This window comes from Notothenia rossii (assembly GCF_949606895.1).
Source record: "Notothenia rossii genome assembly, chromosome: 10".
Lineage (NCBI taxonomy): Eukaryota > Metazoa > Chordata > Actinopteri > Perciformes > Nototheniidae > Notothenia > Notothenia rossii.
The window spans coordinates 20,625,558-20,646,003 of NC_136908.1; the positions used below are offsets into that span (position 1 = coordinate 20,625,558).

General features: G+C 41.8%; 1 protein-coding gene across 2 annotated transcripts in view; it reads right to left on the bottom strand.

Moving 5' to 3' along the window:
• epha10 (EPH receptor A10) overlaps positions 1-20,446 on the bottom strand; it is a 147,784-nt gene that overhangs the window by 97,586 nt on the left and 29,752 nt on the right. For both annotated transcript variants that reach the window (XM_079654732.1, XM_079654731.1), the window contains exons 2-3: positions 10,572-10,636; positions 7,026-7,698 (exon numbers count right to left, since the gene is read on the bottom strand). In XM_079654732.1, coding sequence (XP_079510858.1) covers positions 7,026-7,698; positions 10,572-10,636 — 738 coding nt within the window. The remainder of the gene's footprint in view (positions 1-7,025; positions 7,699-10,571; positions 10,637-20,446) is intronic.

A 20,446-nucleotide genomic window follows, 5' to 3' on the forward strand; every position in this document is an offset into this window, starting at 1 on the left:
TGTTAAGTGTGTTTCATAATCTGTGGCTCATCAGCAGCTGTGGCTTAAAGGCATCAGTACGTAAAACCTTTTTGGGCAGCAGTTGTTTTATGGGACAGTACGTTGGTTAAAATCACAGACGTTTCTCTTTCTGTTCTTCTCTTCTGTCTTAATTAACAAACTGTCACATGTAGGCCTTAATAAATGTTTACACCAGTATCTATTACAATTTGTATCAATCAAATGTCTAATATGTTTTTATATCGGATATGGAGATTTTCTATGAAGATTATTGTCAATGTCCTGTAAAAAAAAAAACACTTAATATATATTTATATAAAAAAGCGTCCTTTGTAGGAATGTATTTTAAAAATAATCTTACAGATGTTTAAATGCTTTATTTGGTTTAGGAAGAATATTCTCAACCTATAAAAAAAAAACTTTAAACACCGACTTTTTAGAGACGGTTTTCCATGTTGATATCAACATTATGTTAAGGACTCTGTTGTGATTGGTCAACTGCTTAGAGATGTCCCGCCCCTTAGCCTATCATGTAAAATGAATTTGAGCCCTAACCGATAAAAACGTGAGTGTTACGTAGTGATTTCACAGAAGTTATCAAAGGAATAACAACATTTCCCCACAGGGACATATCTAATGTTCTTAACTTAAAATGTCCATAACTTATTTGAATTCCAACAGTGAGTAATAGTATACTCAATCATATGTCCTGTGGTTCATTGGACAATATTAAATTGGTCCTAAAATGATTATGGAAATGTAAACCGAAGGGAAAAATGGGGGAAGAAACCGGCATGATGAGTAACAAAGTAGTCCTAATAATCTCTCTTTATGCCTTACAGACATCCTCACCTGTCACTCCTTCATATCCCAGAGTTTTTCTTTCCGGATGTTTCCCTCCTTAACTGAATGTTGGATTCAGCTCAGCGGTCATGAGTGAGGCAGAGAGAAATGAGGCTGTCATGTTGGTTGAGTTAGCAACATGATTAAACTGAATGCCAACCTTTTCTAACTTTGATGCATTCATGTCGTCCGTATTTAATTCATGAGTCTGGTGTAAAAGACTGAAAGTGGTACAAGGAGGCAGGGAGGATAGGAAAGGATGGAGGGAACAAGTTGTAATCTGCCGGTTTTTCCCACCGATCCTGCCCGAGGCCAAAGTTTCCTCATCTTTTTCTGCTTTGTTTTTCCTCCATTCTCTTCTACTTACCATTACCCCCCCATGATTTGCACTTATTCCTTTTTTTCACATCTTTCTACTTCCAACCCCTTTATATTTATTCTCCCTACTCCCCTACCGTCCTCCCTCTTTCAATTTACATCACCCATCCGTTCCCATATCTCACAGGGATCTCTCCACGCCACCATTGTGTGCATTTGAAATCATCCTCAGCTTTTACAACTCATATTTTATGCATTCTGATCTCATGCATAGCAACTAACAAATAGCAACCACGAGAATGATCTTTTTCCTGCAACACTGTCTCCCTCCCTCCTCCTCTCCCCTCTTACATTTTCATTTATTTCCTTACTCATAATGTCCTCTGATTTATGTTTGCCTCAATTTCCTTCCTTCCTTCCTTTCTTGCCTTGCCTCCTCCTCCCTAGGTGCAGGCAGGCAGGGGGAGGATGAATAGTGGATGCTTGGCCTGCCTCCAGCTAACACTTTCAATAACCAAGGGACATTTGTAATGGTCCTTCTGCAAGTGAGCACGCGCGTATAGGTGCATGTTAGTCTATGTGAGTTTGTTTGGTCATTTTATTCAAGTGTCTGTTGGTCCTAGTGTGTATTTGGGATGTCCGCCCACTTCTTGTATGGCTGGCCGGCTTAATAAATACGTCAGATGCTCGGTTAAAAAAGACCCATTTGTCTTTCTCCCAGGAGAACGTGAATTATTTAAACTGAAAGCTGGGGAGAGATGACTAGCAGTAGCGGGTGACTGGAGAGGATGGAGAAGCATAGATGGAGGGAGAGAGGGGGGAGGACCAGATGGGCAGGGGTGGCATTGCGCCAGGGAGAGCTGGTATAAAGTAGAGGGGTGAACAAGTGAGATGAAAGAGAGAAGGAGGGTATGAAAGAGGAGAGAGACGCTAGAGAGGGGAAAGTAAGTGATAGCGGCTTAGAGAGGCTTTTGTATAAAAGGCACAATCTGTCGGAGGGCAGTGAGGGACAGGATGGTTTAAGGAAATAAATGTCAAGGAGGAAAACGCAAGGCGAGACAAAGAGGAGGGTTGATGCGGACATGACAAGAAGTGGCAAGAGACAGAGGGGTGAGAGTGCGACAGAGGGAGGTAGACTTCAGAAACATATGATTGGTCACTACTGCCAACATTTGGAGCACAAACACTCTTTACTACACACACATTAGATACATCTCAGAGCCTCTCTGGCAGATTTCAGCATGTTAACCTGACTCACCCCATCTCACCCTGCCACACGGGCTCCACAGGGGTCGGGGAGAGAGGGGCGGGGACACAGAAACTGCATTAGTATTGGGACAAAAAAGTGGGAAATGAGAAGAGAAAAGCAAAGAGAGGGGGAGAAGAAAATTAGGAAGTACAGGACAGTTTAGAGGAAGTCATGAAGCACCGCTGAGATCAGTGGGGTAGAAATTAAGTGCGCTCTTTTTTGGCGGTGTAGGGAATGCAGGGGGGGGGCGAGGAAAAATTAAGAAGGGGGAAAAGGGGAGGGGAAGGAAGGCGTGGAGTAAATTACAGAGGGAATGAGAGCAATCGGAAGGAATAGCAGGGTGGCTGATGTGCCTGGAGCTGGAATTGTGGAGCAGCAAACAACAGAGATAATAAGAGAATCTGCTGAAGGCACGCGCTCCACTCAGTAATTATATGGAAAGAGCAGCCTGGCTTAATTAGAACAGGATGGAGCTCATAAGTTTGACAGAAACAAATACACATGAAACATAGCATTTGCAAGGTGAATTATTACATCATTTATTATTCCCCCGCGTGTTACCGCTGGTGGCATTTCTTAATGAGGTTCATGGACATTCGAGCGCTCATCACCGCTACTACATGTATGCAAATGTGCGAACGCATGCAGAGTGGAGATATAAAGGAACAGTCATGTGTGCGCTGCATGCAACTTGCTGACCGAGAGCTAAGGCAACGGATGATTCTACGTGTGTCACTTCTAACTGATCTGTGTATTTAATGATTGGCTCTGCTCCTACACCTTTATTATTACACAAGGCAAGCTGACGGGGCACATATGTTAATTTTCAATAACATCTTCCTTCACATTCACAATTAGAATCTGGTCAAGTGCCTCACAGAGCGACTGGGGATTAAGTGTTTCTCATTTGTTTGTTTTTACATGCCATTCATTCATTCTTAATACAGTGTATTTGTGGTGACTCCATTTCAAAGAGATGAAGGCAGAGAAACCGAGAGTGATATCAGATTACACTGCATGAATTTGCTTGTCAGCTTTTCCACGATTAGACATCCATTCAGTTATTATGCGCAAACAATGAAGAACAATCTGAAATCTGATGTTCTAATCTAATGGAAGCTAATATTTCTCTTTTCAAATTTTAATTAAAACCTCTTTTTTAATGCAGTCACATGTGCCGCTTTTTAATCCTGGCGCTCTGACTACGAATGTGTTCTGGTGCCAGTTTTTTTATTTGTATTTAGAGAATAAGCATTTGTGGGTGATTGCCATGTCTGCGGCTGCTAATACAATTTAAATGTTTGCTTGGCTGCATTATGTGTGCTGTGAATCCTAGCTACCACAATGTAGTGAAACAAAGTATGTGCTCCATGCTACTGTGCTGTGACTACAAACGTATACTGGTGCCAGTGTTTTATTTTTTATTAAGAGAATAAGAATTTGAGGGGGGGATTATATTTGAAATAAACTGCCTCTGGAGGGAACATTGGGATTGTAGCCTTTGCAGTCCATTGACATGCACAATAACCTACAGTATATAACACACTAAAGGGAAAAGGGAACATCACAAGGAGCATAATTGGGCCTCTTAAAAACCAAATGCAGGTGATGCTGCTGCTAATACAATTTAAATGTTTGCTTTGCTGTGTTATTTGTGCTTGTGAATCCTAGCTGCCACAATATAGTGGAAATAAATGTGTGCTCCATACTACTGAAATGTTACAAATGGCATAACACCGTGGAGAGAAAAAAACACAAACGGACTATTTGTGAGGTTTTCTTGTTACATAAAGCTAACTTTAGTCAGTCAGCGATTCGTAATAATGAGAAGATGCATAATGAGAACAGATGCTGAAGTGATCCAGTGTTGCCCGGGTCTGTTGTGAAGGTTACACTGTGTGTGGCACCAATATTCCTCTCCACTGCACAACACTATCTGCTTACACCATTATCAGTAGCTTCTCACGGGCTACTCAATACTATTGACCTGCACCGAGAGGCTCAGTGCATTTGCACTCACTCAGTATCACAATTAGACCCAGGAGTAAATAAGACGTAGTTACAATACCTGCATACAGACACGCGCAGAACTTACTGTAACATAATGGTTATGAAATCATTGCCAGCCTTGCATTCATGCTTGTCATACAGAAAACTCTCTTACACACACTGCTGTTATCCACCATTTGTATCAAGCACAAAGAAACCCCATGTCTCTCTTGTCCACACAAATGAAATCAACCTAAGTGTGTGTGTGTAGCTGCAGGTACAGCATGCTAAAGAATTTGTGTCCTGACTATATGTGAGTATGAGCAGTCCCAGCGCAATTCTTCAGTTTAGTGGAGCATTACGGCTGATCAATAGCTCTGGTGCGGTGGGAGATGTCTGAGGTTGGAGGTGCATATTCATACCAGTATGTACGGCAGAGCAGAGGAATGAGGCACTGCAGAATGTGTGTGTATATATAGGTTTTTGTGAGGGTGGATTGCTCTAAGGGGGGGCATGACAGGCCCTGTCACCTAGCAGACCACACTGTTACCAAGTTACTTTACGGAACCCAGGGAAGGTTGAGCAGCAAAGACACAGCATATCTCTTCCTCTGGGCTTCCTGTCTTTATCAGTGCTGTCACCGGGCTTTAACATCCTCGTCTGCTCGCTCCTTTGGCAGCAAGCCCGGCCTGTCCTTTTACTCCCTTTGCTCCTGCTTTTCCTTCCAAAGTTTGTGATCCTCCCGTCACTAGTTTTCTTTACTCCCTTTCCAGTGTTTTCAGGCTTTGCTGACGGCTCATTATTTTTCTGCTCTCTGTGTCTGTTGTTTCGTCTGTCCGTCAGATTTTATTGTCTTCAGTTGAGATTTTATTGTAGAAAAAGCCTTGTTGGTAATTACAGAGCGCAGGTCAAGCAACACTTACTTTGTTTTGCACACAGGCCAACTGCCAATATCAGTGGGAAGTGCTCATCTCCAACAGAAGTGCTGCAACACAGCCAAAGTTCTGCATCACTAATGATCAGCATTGTTGATTCTAGCAACTTTATGGCTAATACTTTTTCAATTTGTACTCTTTGTCGAGCCAAGTGTTATTTCTGCTTTCCCTTGTGTGTTGTGCTTCTACCATTCTTTTGTGATTCTTTCCAGGTGTCCTTTTATTTCTTACCCACCTGCCTGTTTGTTACCTTTGTTCTACTTCTAAACACATCTTAGTCATGCACTCCCCTATGCCCAAACTTCTTTTGACAGATGCAAAAATCAAATGGTCCCAATTCTGTTTAAAATAAATGCATATATCAGCATGGTATCTCAACAGGGATGGATAGTGCCCAGTGCACTCATTGAGGTGAAAAAAAAAACGTTTAAACTTGGATTTATAAAATACCCGGCTTTAAAATCACACCCATAAAACATCACCATTATCTAGGAGACAAAACTGAACACTCTATTACACCCAGTAACAGCAACAGTCGGCGATCTAACTGGTGCTGCGGTATGAGCAATAGGTTGTGACAAAAGATTCCAATACCGTCCCTCTCTGTTTACGTCAGAGTGCCACAAGCTACGCCTTCTCCAAGCTTCATGAGAGTGTCTGTATGTGTGTTATTTCAGGACACAAGCAAATGTTAGAGGAGAGGCTGTGGTGTTAAACTCAATAGGGCACTGCAAAATACCACATTAGTCACTGAATGCTTTGTGTGTAAGTGTGAACAGACAGGCTTACGGTCCATACCACGCCTCACATGTCGATAACACTACGCATGAAGCGATATTACATCACAGAGCGATCAAGGCCCTCAGCATGGATGTCATTGTTGAACAATAGCTGGCATGGATTGAAACGGAGCGCTTCTATATTTCCAATGTACCCTCCTTTTAAAAATAACCTTCACTCAGTAATATTCTCTTTGTTTTGACACTTGTTAACAAAGATTCCTTCCTGATCTTTTCCCTCCACATGCAATTATTTCTACTGTTCTCCTTCACCCTTACAGTATCTGTTGCATCTTCACAGCTCCAGTATCTTTTTTCACACATTTCAACCCTTTCTGTCTCATCTTACATTTTCTTTTTCTACTCTAACATGAAAAGCCAGGTTTCTCATTTACAACTTCTCTTCGTATTCTGCTATCCTTTTATTCTCACCTTGCTCCCTCTCTTCAGTGTAACTCAAACACCTTATTAAGTCATTCCTGTCCATTATTTGAAGATGTAATAAGAATATGGGAGTGTGAAGGAAGAAGAAGAAAGCAGACCAATTCTTTCAATTGAATTCTAAGACCAAATGTATCATTTGATTCATCAATCTGTCTTGCCAATTTTTGCAATTGTATCTGGAAGGGGTAATTTCCAAGTTCAAAAGGATCCCTACTTTCTGTGTTTTACTTATACCAGAGAGTTGTTTTCACAGTTTCATGTTGTTTTGAACAATATCGCCTGCAGTGAAATCCATTCACTTCCCTATCATCACATCTGTTTTACAAATATTGAATTGCCTTGTCCTTTCATTCTTTTGTTAAGATCTCCTCAGACAATCTCTTTTTGCTCCTTTTGTTCCCCCCCTTTTGTTTTCTGGCCTCTTTCATCAACCCATGCTCTCCAGCTGTCTATTTATTTATTTCCTACCTTCACAGCTGCTGTGTCCTTCCTCGTAGCCGGCGCTGCAGCTGCACTTCCCAATGGGCACCAGCCATTCCCCCTCGGCGCTGCAATGCATCCTGGGAGGGCTGTCAGCGTCCACCTCGGAGTTGTTGACGCAGTTGCCGCGCACCTCCACCAGCGTTGCGAAGGACGCCTCGGCCACCGTGTCGGGGAACACTGCCAGGTTCTGCACGGTCGCTAGGCAACGCTTGTAGTACACCCGCACGGCCACCAGGGCCACGCAGGCACCCACGTCCTGGAACGCCAGGTGGAAGCCCTTCCTGTTGAGGTGTCCGATCTCACGCACCTCTGTGTTCAGCTTCATCTTCCTCTCGCCCAGGTCGCCCTGCGTGAAGCTCTCGTCGGCGGCGATGGTGTCGATCTTGGTGTAGCGGTCTTCCCGGGTCACGCCCCCCAGGTCCCTGTCCGTCTCCACGTAGAGGAGGTTGAACGTCTCCTTGCATGTTCCCGCCACACCGGGGATGCTGTTGCAGTCGCGAAGCGTGAACTGGAGCTCCACGAAAATGCGCTGGCCCCCCCGACGCGTCACCCAGCCGGTCTGCAGCCAGTTGTTCTGCTGCATGGGCTCCATCACGTTGCACACCTGGTATGTCCGGATGGGTTTGTACTTCTCATCCACACCACTTATCTCCTCCCACTGGAGAGAGGGGGGCAGTGGGAGAGGGGGGAGAAGAGGAGAGGAGGACAACAATGAGTATTAAAATGTGGAAGTGGTGGTGAAGTCAAGAAGATAAAAGAAAGAAAAAGGAATGAAGCACAACCGGCAGAGATGGCAAAAGTAAACACATCCTTTACTCAAGTAGAAGTACAGATACTCGTGTTTAAAAATACTCTGGTAAAAGTAGAAGTACTGACTACACTTTTTTACTCAAGTAAAAGTAAAGAAGTGTTGGCTTCGAAATGTACTGAAGTAAAAAGTACCCATAACTAGCAGCTGTTTTAAAGAGTACCTGACCTCCCTTTATATTAATAGAACAATGATGACATTGTTAGCTAATGAATGTTTCCAAGTAAAAGTTTAAAATCGTCAGAAAATTAAGTATTGCAGAAAAGTACTGATACCAGAATCATGTACTTAAGTACAGCAACAAAGTATTTGTACTCCACTGCTTCCCACCTCTGACAGCCAGAAGGGAGTCATTGGTATACTGTATATTTTTTAAAACCGTGAAGCAAATCGATAACATGAGGGAGTGAAGAGACAGAAAACAAAGCAAAGAGATGTGGGCAGGAGGCAACACAGATAATCACTTTTAAGTCAAAAGTCAGAAAACGTAAAAACACATTCAATACCCATTAAAGGTCTAAGGACATAATGTGATGAGTGGGTGTTTAAAAAAGCATTGGCACTCAGATTCCTTAATAACGCCACAGAGAAAAGAAACCACACGACCCCAGTCATTACATCAGCCTTGAGAGATGTTTCTGAGCAGTGGGTCAGACATTAGTCATGGTTTGCCGGTTTCCTTTTATATCCACCGCCTTTCTCAGAGTGATGGCATTTCATAGGAATGTGTTCAACAACATCCACAACTTATAAATACCTTTAGATAATGGGCAAATTAATCAAATATATACATTCATTTATGTCATTTTTGTGAATATTCTGCTTTGAACAAGGTAATGGGTTTCATATTTAATTGATTTAAATAAAAAAGGCATACATTATTGGTCCCTCTTTTGACAATAGCGTTCCTTTTGGACACAACCATTAGTTGAGGGACACAAGTGACTAGTGGGTGGGGGGAGGGGGGGTGTTCGGGTTCGGGTTCACAAAGGTTTGCCGTAGTTTTTTTGTTTGTGTTTGTTATTTTGTCTGACTTCATGTGGAAGAGCAGTTATCATCCCAGCTGTATTATTTCAAATATTTTGTTAATCTTTCTATTGTTTTAATTTACAAAAAAACATGGCTTTTGTTTGTGCACAATCATAAAGGTGTGTTTTTGCAGAGTACAACAATGCTGTCTTTGTTTTTAAATTATTGTTAAATTAACTTAATCAATATTTCAATAAGATAAGCCCATACTAAATTGTGTATGTGTATATAATATGTTTGAGTTTTGGGGGAGGGTATTGCAATATTTGACATACTAAAAATGGGATTTTCTTTTCTTTTCAAATGAAATATGGAAAGAAGGTTGACCTTGCCACTCCCTCAGTTCAGTCAGACAACTCACATGTTTCTTTAACATGTTTATTAGAAGCAGCATATAGTTGAGTTTGGCGTCTAGGCTCGGGCCTCATCACTCCATATACATAGCACGATGAGTGATGATTAAATAACTAACCCCCCTACAGGTGGAAGTTGGGGTGGAAGCTGGGGGGGTGGTGGGGCAGGCAAGCAGCAGCGGCGTGGTAATAGCTGCAGCAATAGCAGCAGCAAGCAAAGCATAGAGCGATATCTGGTAGGTTAAATAGAGCGGCATATTAAGGAGAGTCCGTTTGGTTGGTTGTAGAGTGACAAGGGGCGTTATGTATGAATGCAGCATAAGTGCTCAAGTTGACTGCCTGAACTAGCTCGCAGGCTTCGCCCCATTAATGACATAATTTAAAGTAAAGTTACATTTGATGTACAGTGCCTTCGTATGTCCAATAGAAGCAGAGTCACTACTTCTGGTTGTTTTTTGATTGAGTAGGTTTCAGTTTAAGATTGGGACATTTAATCTGATATTATATATCAATGAATGAATGAATGACTACAGCTCCATGTGACTATTTTATTTACTGTGACATGATAGAATTCAAAGTAAACTGAGCACCACATGTGGATCTCTCCCTCTGTCTCCCATGCACACAGACTCTGGAGCAAACCAGACATAGGAAACAGATTGTCTAAAATGGCAATGTGATAAACCGCACTACTGCCGAGGTGACTAAATCAAAGTGTGCTCTATTGGGGATTGTAGGCGAGTCACACAAGTCCATTAATCTGAAGATTTAGTTTAGCATGCGGTCCAACAGCCACCTCACGCAGACAGTGACTCAACAGAATCTGCACTAAACAGTACGTATGTGTACAACACTGTTTATATAATAATAGACACTTTGGCTATTACGCATAGAAAGGCCAACCTTTAAGCTGGAAGTGGGTGACAAACTGCTTCGGCAGTGGCAGATTCTTTAAAAAAAACAAACCTCCTGCTTTTGTCTTGCAGTCATAACTTAGCGCTAAGGTTTTCACAAGCTACATCGATCGATACTCAGGGGGACCATTTATCTGTGGTGGCATGTCTGTGAGTCTGCTTTGGACACTGCAGCATCCCAGCCTGCATAAGCACCATTGATTCATGACGATAATGAGCTCTGGTCTGGGAGAGGAGAACACGGGAAAGGAAGGGAACGATGAGTAGAAGAAGGGAAACAGCATGAGCAGAGGAAGGATGAAAATGTGTGGTCCTGGCCAGCTGTTAGGCAAGCAGCTGTTTGAGGAGCAAAGCGAGTGAACCAGCACATGTACAAACAAACAAACAGCCACAATTAGGGGGGAAAAATGCAAGTAAGCACACTTACTCCATTGGGGGGGTAGGACGTCCAGCCCAGCTCTGCCTGAGTCTCTTTAGAATTCAGCAGCACCACTGCAGGAAAAGACAAACAGAGAAGACCAGAGGTTAATTTAGGAGGGATTATACAGGTGGTTTGCATTTATTTCATCTTGTCAGTAGAAATAAAAAGGTCACAGTGACGACAAAGCACGATAAAAACTCGGAAAGGAAGAGCAGAATTAAATGTACATGTCTGACAATGTAAGCCGTTATATTTGAAGCCATTAACACTGAGGCAGGCCTGTCGAAATCTGGTGAGGGTGAATGTTTCCTTTGATAAGTGCATTTACACCATCTGTTGAGGACTTAAGCTGGACAAAGAGCTTTCCATCATCCGCTGGCTACAGTAGTAAAAACACAACAGAGGCTGCTGTTAGCTCTTAACCCAGGTTTGTGTCATGGGTTTTACTTTCAGCACCATGGACAGGGAGCAAGAAAGGGTTTGTTTTCAGCACCTTGGACAGCTCCTCAAATATAGTAGGACAGGGGTTTTCAAAGTGTGGGAAGGTGAGCCTCGACTCAGAGAACATAAGAACAGCCACGCCCCCCCTCCCAATTATTATTGCTGTTATTATTGTTGTTGTTGCTATAATGCAGGGGTATTCAATTGCATTTCAAAGAGGTTCAGTAAGAGAAGATGTCATTAAATGCTCTGTTTTCGCTGTCTACCTTCCGCCATTTGAAATTACTCCGACTGTTTCTCTCCTCTTGTCTCGTCTCTGTGTGTGTGTTTGAATCTATCGTGCTGACTGCACCGATTTGATTGGCTGAGTAGCGTCACCTCCTTAAAACATTAAACAATAACTTTTTTAAACCTTTTTATTTTTATTTTTTAAACATATTGTATAAAACTCCCCCACTACTTGGACTATTACTTGCACCCCTCTAGAATAAGCCCGAATGGTCTCAACCATATTGCATCAGTAACGTGCACTTGTTATTATAACAAGATCGCTGGTAGCGATCGGAAAATTGAGTGTTGTTCAGTTTGTGTGTTGTGGAACATGCGTGTGCGTGCATGAAAATATACCACACACCCAATTACAATAGCATGTTCAATTCACTACCCTGGAAGTTAATACAGTTGTTAAAGTTGGAACAGCCTGTGGACAGCCGTTCTTCCTTGCATGTCAGTCGCCGACACCTTCTTACAGAGGACAGGCACATCTAGCTGCAGCACGACCCGTATATTTCCACACGCCGTGCTCTCAAGACATTTTTTTTTTAACATTTTCAACATGGTGGATAAATCCTTATATGCTCCCGGTAACACACTGAACGTCAACTTTGCCTCCTTATTACACTCACCCCTACTTTAGTGGGAACAATGAGTCTGCATCTTTGATGAACACAGGAATAAACACAGATCATACTCTGGCTGCAGCCTTTACCGGTTCTTGCTTTTGATCAAAGTCAATGCGGAAAACCTGCACTCACAAAGGTAGGTGGAGGTGAAGGGAATCAGCACTTTTACAGCCTTTTTGGCGAGGTGGGGGAACTCGGTCTCCACAGACAGCCACAAGTGGGCAAGTGTCACTTTACTCGTCTTTTTCTCGCTCTTTTGTGTCTCACGCTGCGCCTCCCCTGAAGCTCTCTGGCGCCCCCCAGGGGAGGCGCGCCTCACACTTTGAAAACCGCTGTAGTAGGATATGAAAGCAGGGAAAACTTTACATTACTGCATGTGTGGTAAGGTAATAGTATAGTATAGTTAAACAAATAACGAGTAGTATGTTAATAATTTAAGTTTATTTTTTAGCTAACACATCTACATTTTAAAAAGGGCCCAGTTATGCTCAATTTCAGTTTTCATTATAGACTTTGTGTCTCTACTGTGACATGTTTCCATGCTTTAATGTTCAAAAAGGCTCTTTATTTTTCTCCTACTGCCTGTGCTGCAGAACCTCTGTTTGCCCTCTGTCTGAAACCACAGCCCAGTCTGCTCCGATTGGTTAGCTGGCCAGCTCTGTTGAGAGATGTCCCACCCCTTAGCCTATCATGTACAATGTGTTGGATCGCTAGCCAATATAATCACAAATGTTACTTGGTGATGTCATGTAACGGAAGAAAACATGGGAGTCTAATGGAGGTGTTACAGGCAAGGGGGGGGGGGGGAATGTTTTGCAGAGAAACTCCATCTGGAGGGAACTTTGGGATTTCAGTAGATAACGCACTAGGAAAGCGAAAGACCACAAAAAGAATAATAGGGCCCGTTTAACTTCCATTAACCCCACACACAGAGACATTCTAGAAATTGATGTACAAAGGATATTCAATCGAAAAAGTTACATTTCTAAATAATATTAAATCTTTTTAAATTTATTCATTTTTATGCTAGAAACACCAAATGATTTCAGGTTGCAGATTAATTAATGTGAGTGTGTTATGCTTTTGATTCTTACTTATATGATTGTAAATTGAATATAATTATGGTGGGCTCTTGGTGGCTGTTTTCTTAATTTTACAACATTTTTATTGACAAAAAGATCTAGTAAATTATATAAAGAATATTCATCAAATTAATCAATTCTAAAAACTTTAAGTAGGTCTTTAGTGGCAATTATATTGTTCTTCTCCTTTTACTGAAGTACGGGACATAAATATTACCAGCACTGACAAATATCCCTGATTACAACAAGAGGCCTGCCAAGTACATAAGCACCCTGTTCAGACCACAGTTGGCATAGCAACCATGAAGCTACAGCTCAGCAGTCATGATGTCTTTGAGAATGGCCGTTGTTTCCAATGCAGTAATATGTAGCAGGCGTACAGGAGAGCCATCATCAACACATGTATCTTAATCTATAATGTAATATTAACGACAGATGGCGAGCCGCGCTACCGCCCCATTGTTTAAGGATTTTGCTGACATTAAAGTTACCCATGCTCATCTGCTAAAAAAAAGACCTTCCCCCAAACACCCACACGCATATACAGACAAACACACACACTTTTGAGTTTCTGGCTCTCCCGCAGTGTTGTTATCACCTACAGCCATGAAGCAAAAGGAGTCTGACAACCAGACAAAACCATGTTTTCATCACAAAGGTAAGGAGCACTGTTTTTCATTCTTTCAAGGGCTACCTTCACTTGTGTGTTCCTTTTATTTTGTGCTTTGACTTTCAACAATCTCAGGCACCTTGTAAAAAGATAACCTGTGTGACAGTCAGAGTGGGCAGCAGACTGTTTGACAGGTAACCATAGCTCCTGTTCTGATTTCATACCCTCTGCTACATGACACACATTTGGCTATTTTAACAACCGGGCACATGGACATCCCGGTGAGCAAAGAGCAGAAACCTACACAGTGCGACTCATTCCATAGGCCTTCTAAAATGTGACGCCTCACAACCTGTTTTCCACTGACTCATGTTCTGATAAGGAGGCTATGGACAATGTTGGATTGTTGATGTTTTACAGAAGAAAGTGTTGAAATAAACCGGTCAATACATCGGCTGGACGTTCCAAACAAACCTACATATAACTTGCAGCAAAATAAATTAACTGGGAAAAGTAATTTCTCAGTTATTTTCAATTTTGATATCCCAAGGCCATGACTCCATCAGCTCGTGGGAAGAATATACGGTAACACTTTATTTTGATAGTCCATAGTTGACACTATAAGTCATCAGTTGACATTCAACAACACTATTTCAACAGACAAGTAACACGCATTTAACTAACTGCCAGTATAATATAAGGCACATCTCAAGTGTTGATCTATAGATTTTACCAAAAGTTTATTTTGACTGTCAACATGTTTTTTTGCAATAGGTCATTAACCGATATTCAACCTCACAAATTGTTTTTGAGTAGTTGATTGTCAATTTTGAAGATGTTGACACAATCTATAGATAGTAAGATTGAATATTGGTTAATAAGCTGTTGCAAAAAACATGTTACTTGTCAGTTTGAACGGTGCTGTTGAATAGTAGCATGTCAAATGATGCAGTTGACATGCTACTAAATGTCAACTGATGACTTATAGAGTGTCAACTATGGACTATCGAAAATAAAGTTTTACCGAATATTCTTATTATAAAAGTAACAAAAGTGCTATTTGAGAGTCCTAAAAAAGGAATTTGTTCTCAGTGTCACTGCAGTCTGGATAGCCAATACCCTTAGAGGCACATGAGAGTGAAGTCTTTTTTCCCCTTCTTTTTTAGGGTTTGCTTAAAAGTGAGATACTAGTGCTTTGGCTGAAGTGCAGGGAAGTCTCGCTGGACCATGAGAGATCCTTTACTAAACACTTAACTTTATTATTTTTTGGGTTAACACTACCGGGTGCCCAAAGCATGGTTCTCTGGTAAGCTGATAACATAGAGGCATTGGGATAAAGACTAGAGAGGGAGAGGGACCAAGGGTGGTAGAGAGACGCTGAGAAAGGCTGAGGTGGGAAGCAAAGAGAGACGACGACAGAAAATAATCAGCGGAGGAGGGTGAGGAAAGGCAAGAACTTGAAACAGAGAGAAAGACAAAAGAATAGTTGGCAAGAAAGGCAGAAAAAAGAGAAAAGAGCACATGTAGTGCAAATAAATGAATACTCGGGTGATACACGGAGGGATCAGTGTGCCTTAGTGAGCAGTCAGTCAGTCAGGTAGCGACTCTGAGGACAGAGTTGGCACTATGATCACACGGTGAACACATAAGTCCTGTAATCACAGCCGAGTTAGACAGACTAATGGGCCTTAGGGAGCAGGAGGGAGAGAAAATACAGAGACAACAGCCAGAGACAAGAAAGTGGAAGAAAAAGAAACACAAAGCAGGCAAAAGAAGGGTCACTGAAAGGGAGGGGGAAAAGTTAGAGAAAGAACATGTGACAATGAAACAAAAGCTCTCCGGCTGCGCTACCAATGGCTCTGACTAATAGCTGTAACACATTAGCTACTAAACACCAATTGCAAAGCTTTTTTTTTTATAAATAATTGGTCATCATTACAGGGGCAATGTGGATCTATGAGCCAATTGTTTCGGGGGGGGGGGGGGGGGGGGGGCATTTGGCCTCAGCACTATGTAGGACACACAAGACAAGACTGACTTCCATACATTAAAGATAAAACACAGTCCCGGCTCAGTACAGGTGACACAGATGCATAAAGTGTTGAAGTCTACTTCAACATAACTTGGACAGCTTAAGTACAGAATGCTTTGTGTCCGGTAAGAACAAGAAGAGAAGATCTCGGGGGAAGGAAGAAGAGCATCAAATGGCTTTTAGAAAATATAGAGGACCTAAAAAAAAATTGATATTTGATCATTTATAACAACACACACATGTCCCCAGTAATTGAGCAAAACGTATCTTGAACCCTGTCTTGCAATTAAAACCATACATGTTTGCAAATGTTACGGTTTAGGAACCGACTTTCAGGTATGCTAAATCTAGCGTGCAACAGTAACGGCCCGTCCACACTACAGCTTCGACAGCTTCAAAAACGGTTTCCAACGCGTCTGCCCATTCACTTTGAATGGGGGTGACGTCACGTTGCCTCGCTTTTCGCCGAACTGAATTGTGGGTAGCAGAGCGGAGCTTTACTGGCGTTTCAGGCTGCAAAAGTTGAACAATGTTCAACTTTTGAAGCTTCTGAAGCTTTCGGTGGAAGCGTCAGCCAATCAAATCATATGCCAGTACAAGCTCTAGCCAATCAAACCGCTGCTTGTGTGTCAGGGGCGGGAGATTCATGCGATTCGTTGTTGGTCGACACACCCGCCGGCAAGCTTTTTTTGAAGCTGTAGTGTGGATGGGCCGTAATAGTCTAATCAAATGTTTTATTTAGAATGGAAAACATAATCTGTATTTCATTTCAGAAAAGAGCCTTTCATGAAGAGTGCAGATTGCATTATGGAAAGATTGGAGTCTGACTATAAATTGTAGGTTTGAATACCATGTGTATTGTAGCTGCGCGTGTCTGTTGTAGGAGGTGTTGCCATCTTCTCCTTTGTTGCAGTGATAGGTTTCCATAAAAGTATATCTAAGAGTGAGCGCCACTTTCTACCGCTCAACCTCGCCTCACCCACCCTTTCATCCTTCTGTGGCGTCTGTGATGTATTAATTGAGCTGTTCAGCCTTGCTGATACACAAGGACGAGACACAGTGACGGATACAAAGTGAGCACTGCGGGAAGAGACAGCTGGAGGAGAAACATCCACTAGCACTCAGGTGAAGTGCTCAAAGCAGGGACAGCGGGTCTGTGTGCACCCATTGCTCTCAGGAAGATGGAGACTCTGGCCTTGTCAAGTAGCATGTAGCCTGCTCTTACAAAGCTATTTTCTCCATGTAGTTGGGGAGGATAAAGCATTTCAAGAGTCTCTAATAAAAAAAGAACTCTCTATTTTTGCGTGTGCACTGCGCATGAACTTATCGTTAGACCTCCAAGGCCAAGAAGTTGATCTGAACCGAGAAAACAGCAGAGAGAACAACAAGAAATGTAGTATAGTGCTCTCACTAAAGAACTAAATAGTGTACAGCACCGTCAGAAATATAGATAACTAGCTTAAAAACAGCCGTATACACTGTCTCCCACAAGTGACCATTCTTACATGCACAGACAACTTAAATCCCTCTCAGTGAAAGGAGCTCATTTCATAATTGGTCTTGGCTATGTGTGCTTCATGGTAAGATTAGCAATGGCTGTCCTCACTGCACGCTCAGGCCTGCTCTAGGCAGAGCGAAGGTCTCAGGAAGCTCCACCTATACCAAAAGAGAGAGCAGTACACAGGCCACTGATGCTCCACTGTGAGGACCATTGTCCGAGCATTATCCTTCTTATACAGTAGGAGAGTGGAGGAGAACATGTCTCTTTTAAAAGCCTGAAGAGAAGATGAAATATAACATTACAGAGTGTTGTGACTCAGACTCAAGTCAGCCTGAGTCACAGAAATGTGAGACTGGAGAAACGACTTGGACTTCTATGGAACTTGACAAACATGAGACTTGACTCCGTTAGGACTTGGAGGAAGGACTTGAAAGCAGAAAAATTACATTATCACATTGTACCAGACATCACATTGAGACTTCCCTGCAATCACATACACCTTGAATATCCTTAAAGGGATTTATTTGCACCTATGCCAAAAGAAAAACTATTATCACAGCTTTGATAACATTAAGGACTTGCATATTGACTGGAAGCTTGCTACTAAAGACAAGTGAAGAGACTTGGTTCTGGCCTCAAAAACTGGTGAATTGACCTGATCTCGGATCAAGTGCTTGATGCTTGATTCTTACTCGTTTTCACAAAATACAGTCTCTATATGACTTGTCTTTATTAATTAATGATACCTGAATTAGATTGAACTCTGTAACTTAAGACTGGCTTTGTCAGACATGAGTCAAGACTAGGACTTATCCATATGACTTGAGGGCTGATCAAGTCTTTTCTTTATGATTTGAGTTCTGTCTAGGACTAATATATGTTCTGACAGACTAATTTATATGACTTGGGTTCTGACTTATTGACATAACGTGATCTAAATAACCTGAGACCTGGCTTGAGACTTGTTGTAACATTCTAGAGACTTGACTTGGACTTGTGTTAACAACATGGGACTTTGCTTGTCTAAATCACCTGAAGTGTCCCAGTATAAAATGATATCTATATAGTACATGTACAAAAAGACAACAAAGTAGGTAAATACGCTGTATACACACAGCAGATGTGAAATACACAGGTATGTTCACCTGTAGCTGATCGTTTGTACATCGGGTAGTTTGTTGATCCCAAGACAGGGAAACTAACTCTCACTTCCCCACTGAACAGACGTATGGAAGCAGAAGCACTCCTGAGGCTGGTTGGGGTGTACAGTGTTGCTCGAGGACACAACAGGGTGGGAACCTTGGTCTTGGAGTGGTCTGAATCCCAGCACTTCATATGAAAAATGATCTCTCCGTTTGCTGCACCATGCTGCTGCTCACAGACGTGGGAGTGGAGATAATATATAGTTCAACAGAAGCAATACAGTAATGCTTCTGTAGGACAGATATAAAGGATAAATGGATTGGGATATGAAGTGTCACATAAAAACACACAAACAGGCACATAAAAGATAAATGCTGTGTATAAACGGACACACACACAAATCAGGGACAAACACACAACACATGCACACACTACCTTCTGAGACAAATTATGTCAGGGAACCCTTTGTCCCGGCCACACACACACACACACACACACACACACACACACACACACACACACACACACACACACACACACACACACACACACACACACACACACACACACACACACACACACACACACACACACACACACACACACACACACACACACACACACACACACACACACACACACACACACACACACACACACACACACACACACACACACACACACACACACACACACACACACACACACACACACACACACACACACACACACACACACACACACACACACACAGAGAGAGCCAGCCAGTGGTGCCATAATGGCATTTCTAACAGCAGAGCACATTAACTTCAAACAGGGCTCTCCTTTTAACAGAGTCATTAAACTTTCAACTTCAGTAACGAGAGTGGGCTGTTTGCTCTCAAAAAGCCCACCATGCAAATTACCCACATGATGCATGACAATGGGGTGAACGGTTAAACGCCATTATTGCACAGCACATGTTCCTCTTACAACGTGCTACAGTAAGCCTGCCGAGCAGTATAAACTACGTAAAGTGTTTCATACTAAAGTCATAAATACAGTATTCAAACTGCTTGATTATGGCAAAAATCATAATCTCGATTATTTGGGTCAATAATTGATATCACGATTATTAAAAACGATTATCCATTTACTTTGAAAACATCCATTTATTGAAAAAAAAATGTGAACAGTATGCTTTTAACAGTTGATCACCCTGAACTTGGAGTATAATTCAACTGAAAAACCATAAAACCTTTTTTTTTTTTTTATATATATATATATAATACAAATAATCGTTTTATTTCGATTACGTTGTTTTCATAATCGTTGCAAGCCAAAATCGTAATTGCGATTAATTGAGCAGCCCTAATTCAAAGTACAGCTGCTATTCATTTATATCATGGATTCATTTGTTGATGTTTTTTGTTTCATGTATTGTTGTAATATATTAGCGAGTTAATTGCATTTTATCGAACCAAAAGTCAAAAACCCCAAAATATATTTATTTACTTTTTAACGGAGGATGATATACTGTATATACAAGGTGAAATGCAACACATGTTGGCATAGTAATAATTTAAATCACTCATTCAGTGTTTTTGGAGCACTTGCAGCATTGTTCATGCAGTTGCCATGTTTTTCCATGTTTTCCCTTTACTTTGTCATCGGCAGTTATGTGTGCTACTGTTAAGCAGAAAATGTACAGTAAATAAAAGTGTTTTTAAAAAAAATGTGAGCCTAAGGCTGCTCTTTAGTGCTCATAATGCACCACTTTCACTTTCACTTTCTGTAGCTGGCCTCTTGAGCAAACTAGGAAAAAAGATAGAGTCAAGGTTTCATCTTCAGATATGACAGTCTTAAATGTAATAAAAAAATGCAATTAAGATGTGAAGAAATGTTAGATGTCAAAATCTCCATGGAAATGAATGCATCAGTGTACTTTGATGACAACCTCTATGTATTCATATCCAAAGAACAGGTAGGAACACAATGTCCATGTCACTCGCACATTATTCCTCCTTCTGCCTCCTCCTACAATCCTCAGCGTTTCCTCCCCTTTTCCGCTTCTCTCTACCTCTCCTGCAGTGGCAGTCTTGAATCTGAATGACCACCTGTTAAGACAAATCGCTTCCAGGGGGAATAAAGCAAGTGTGTGTATGCACGTTTGTGTGTCCTCGAGGGGATT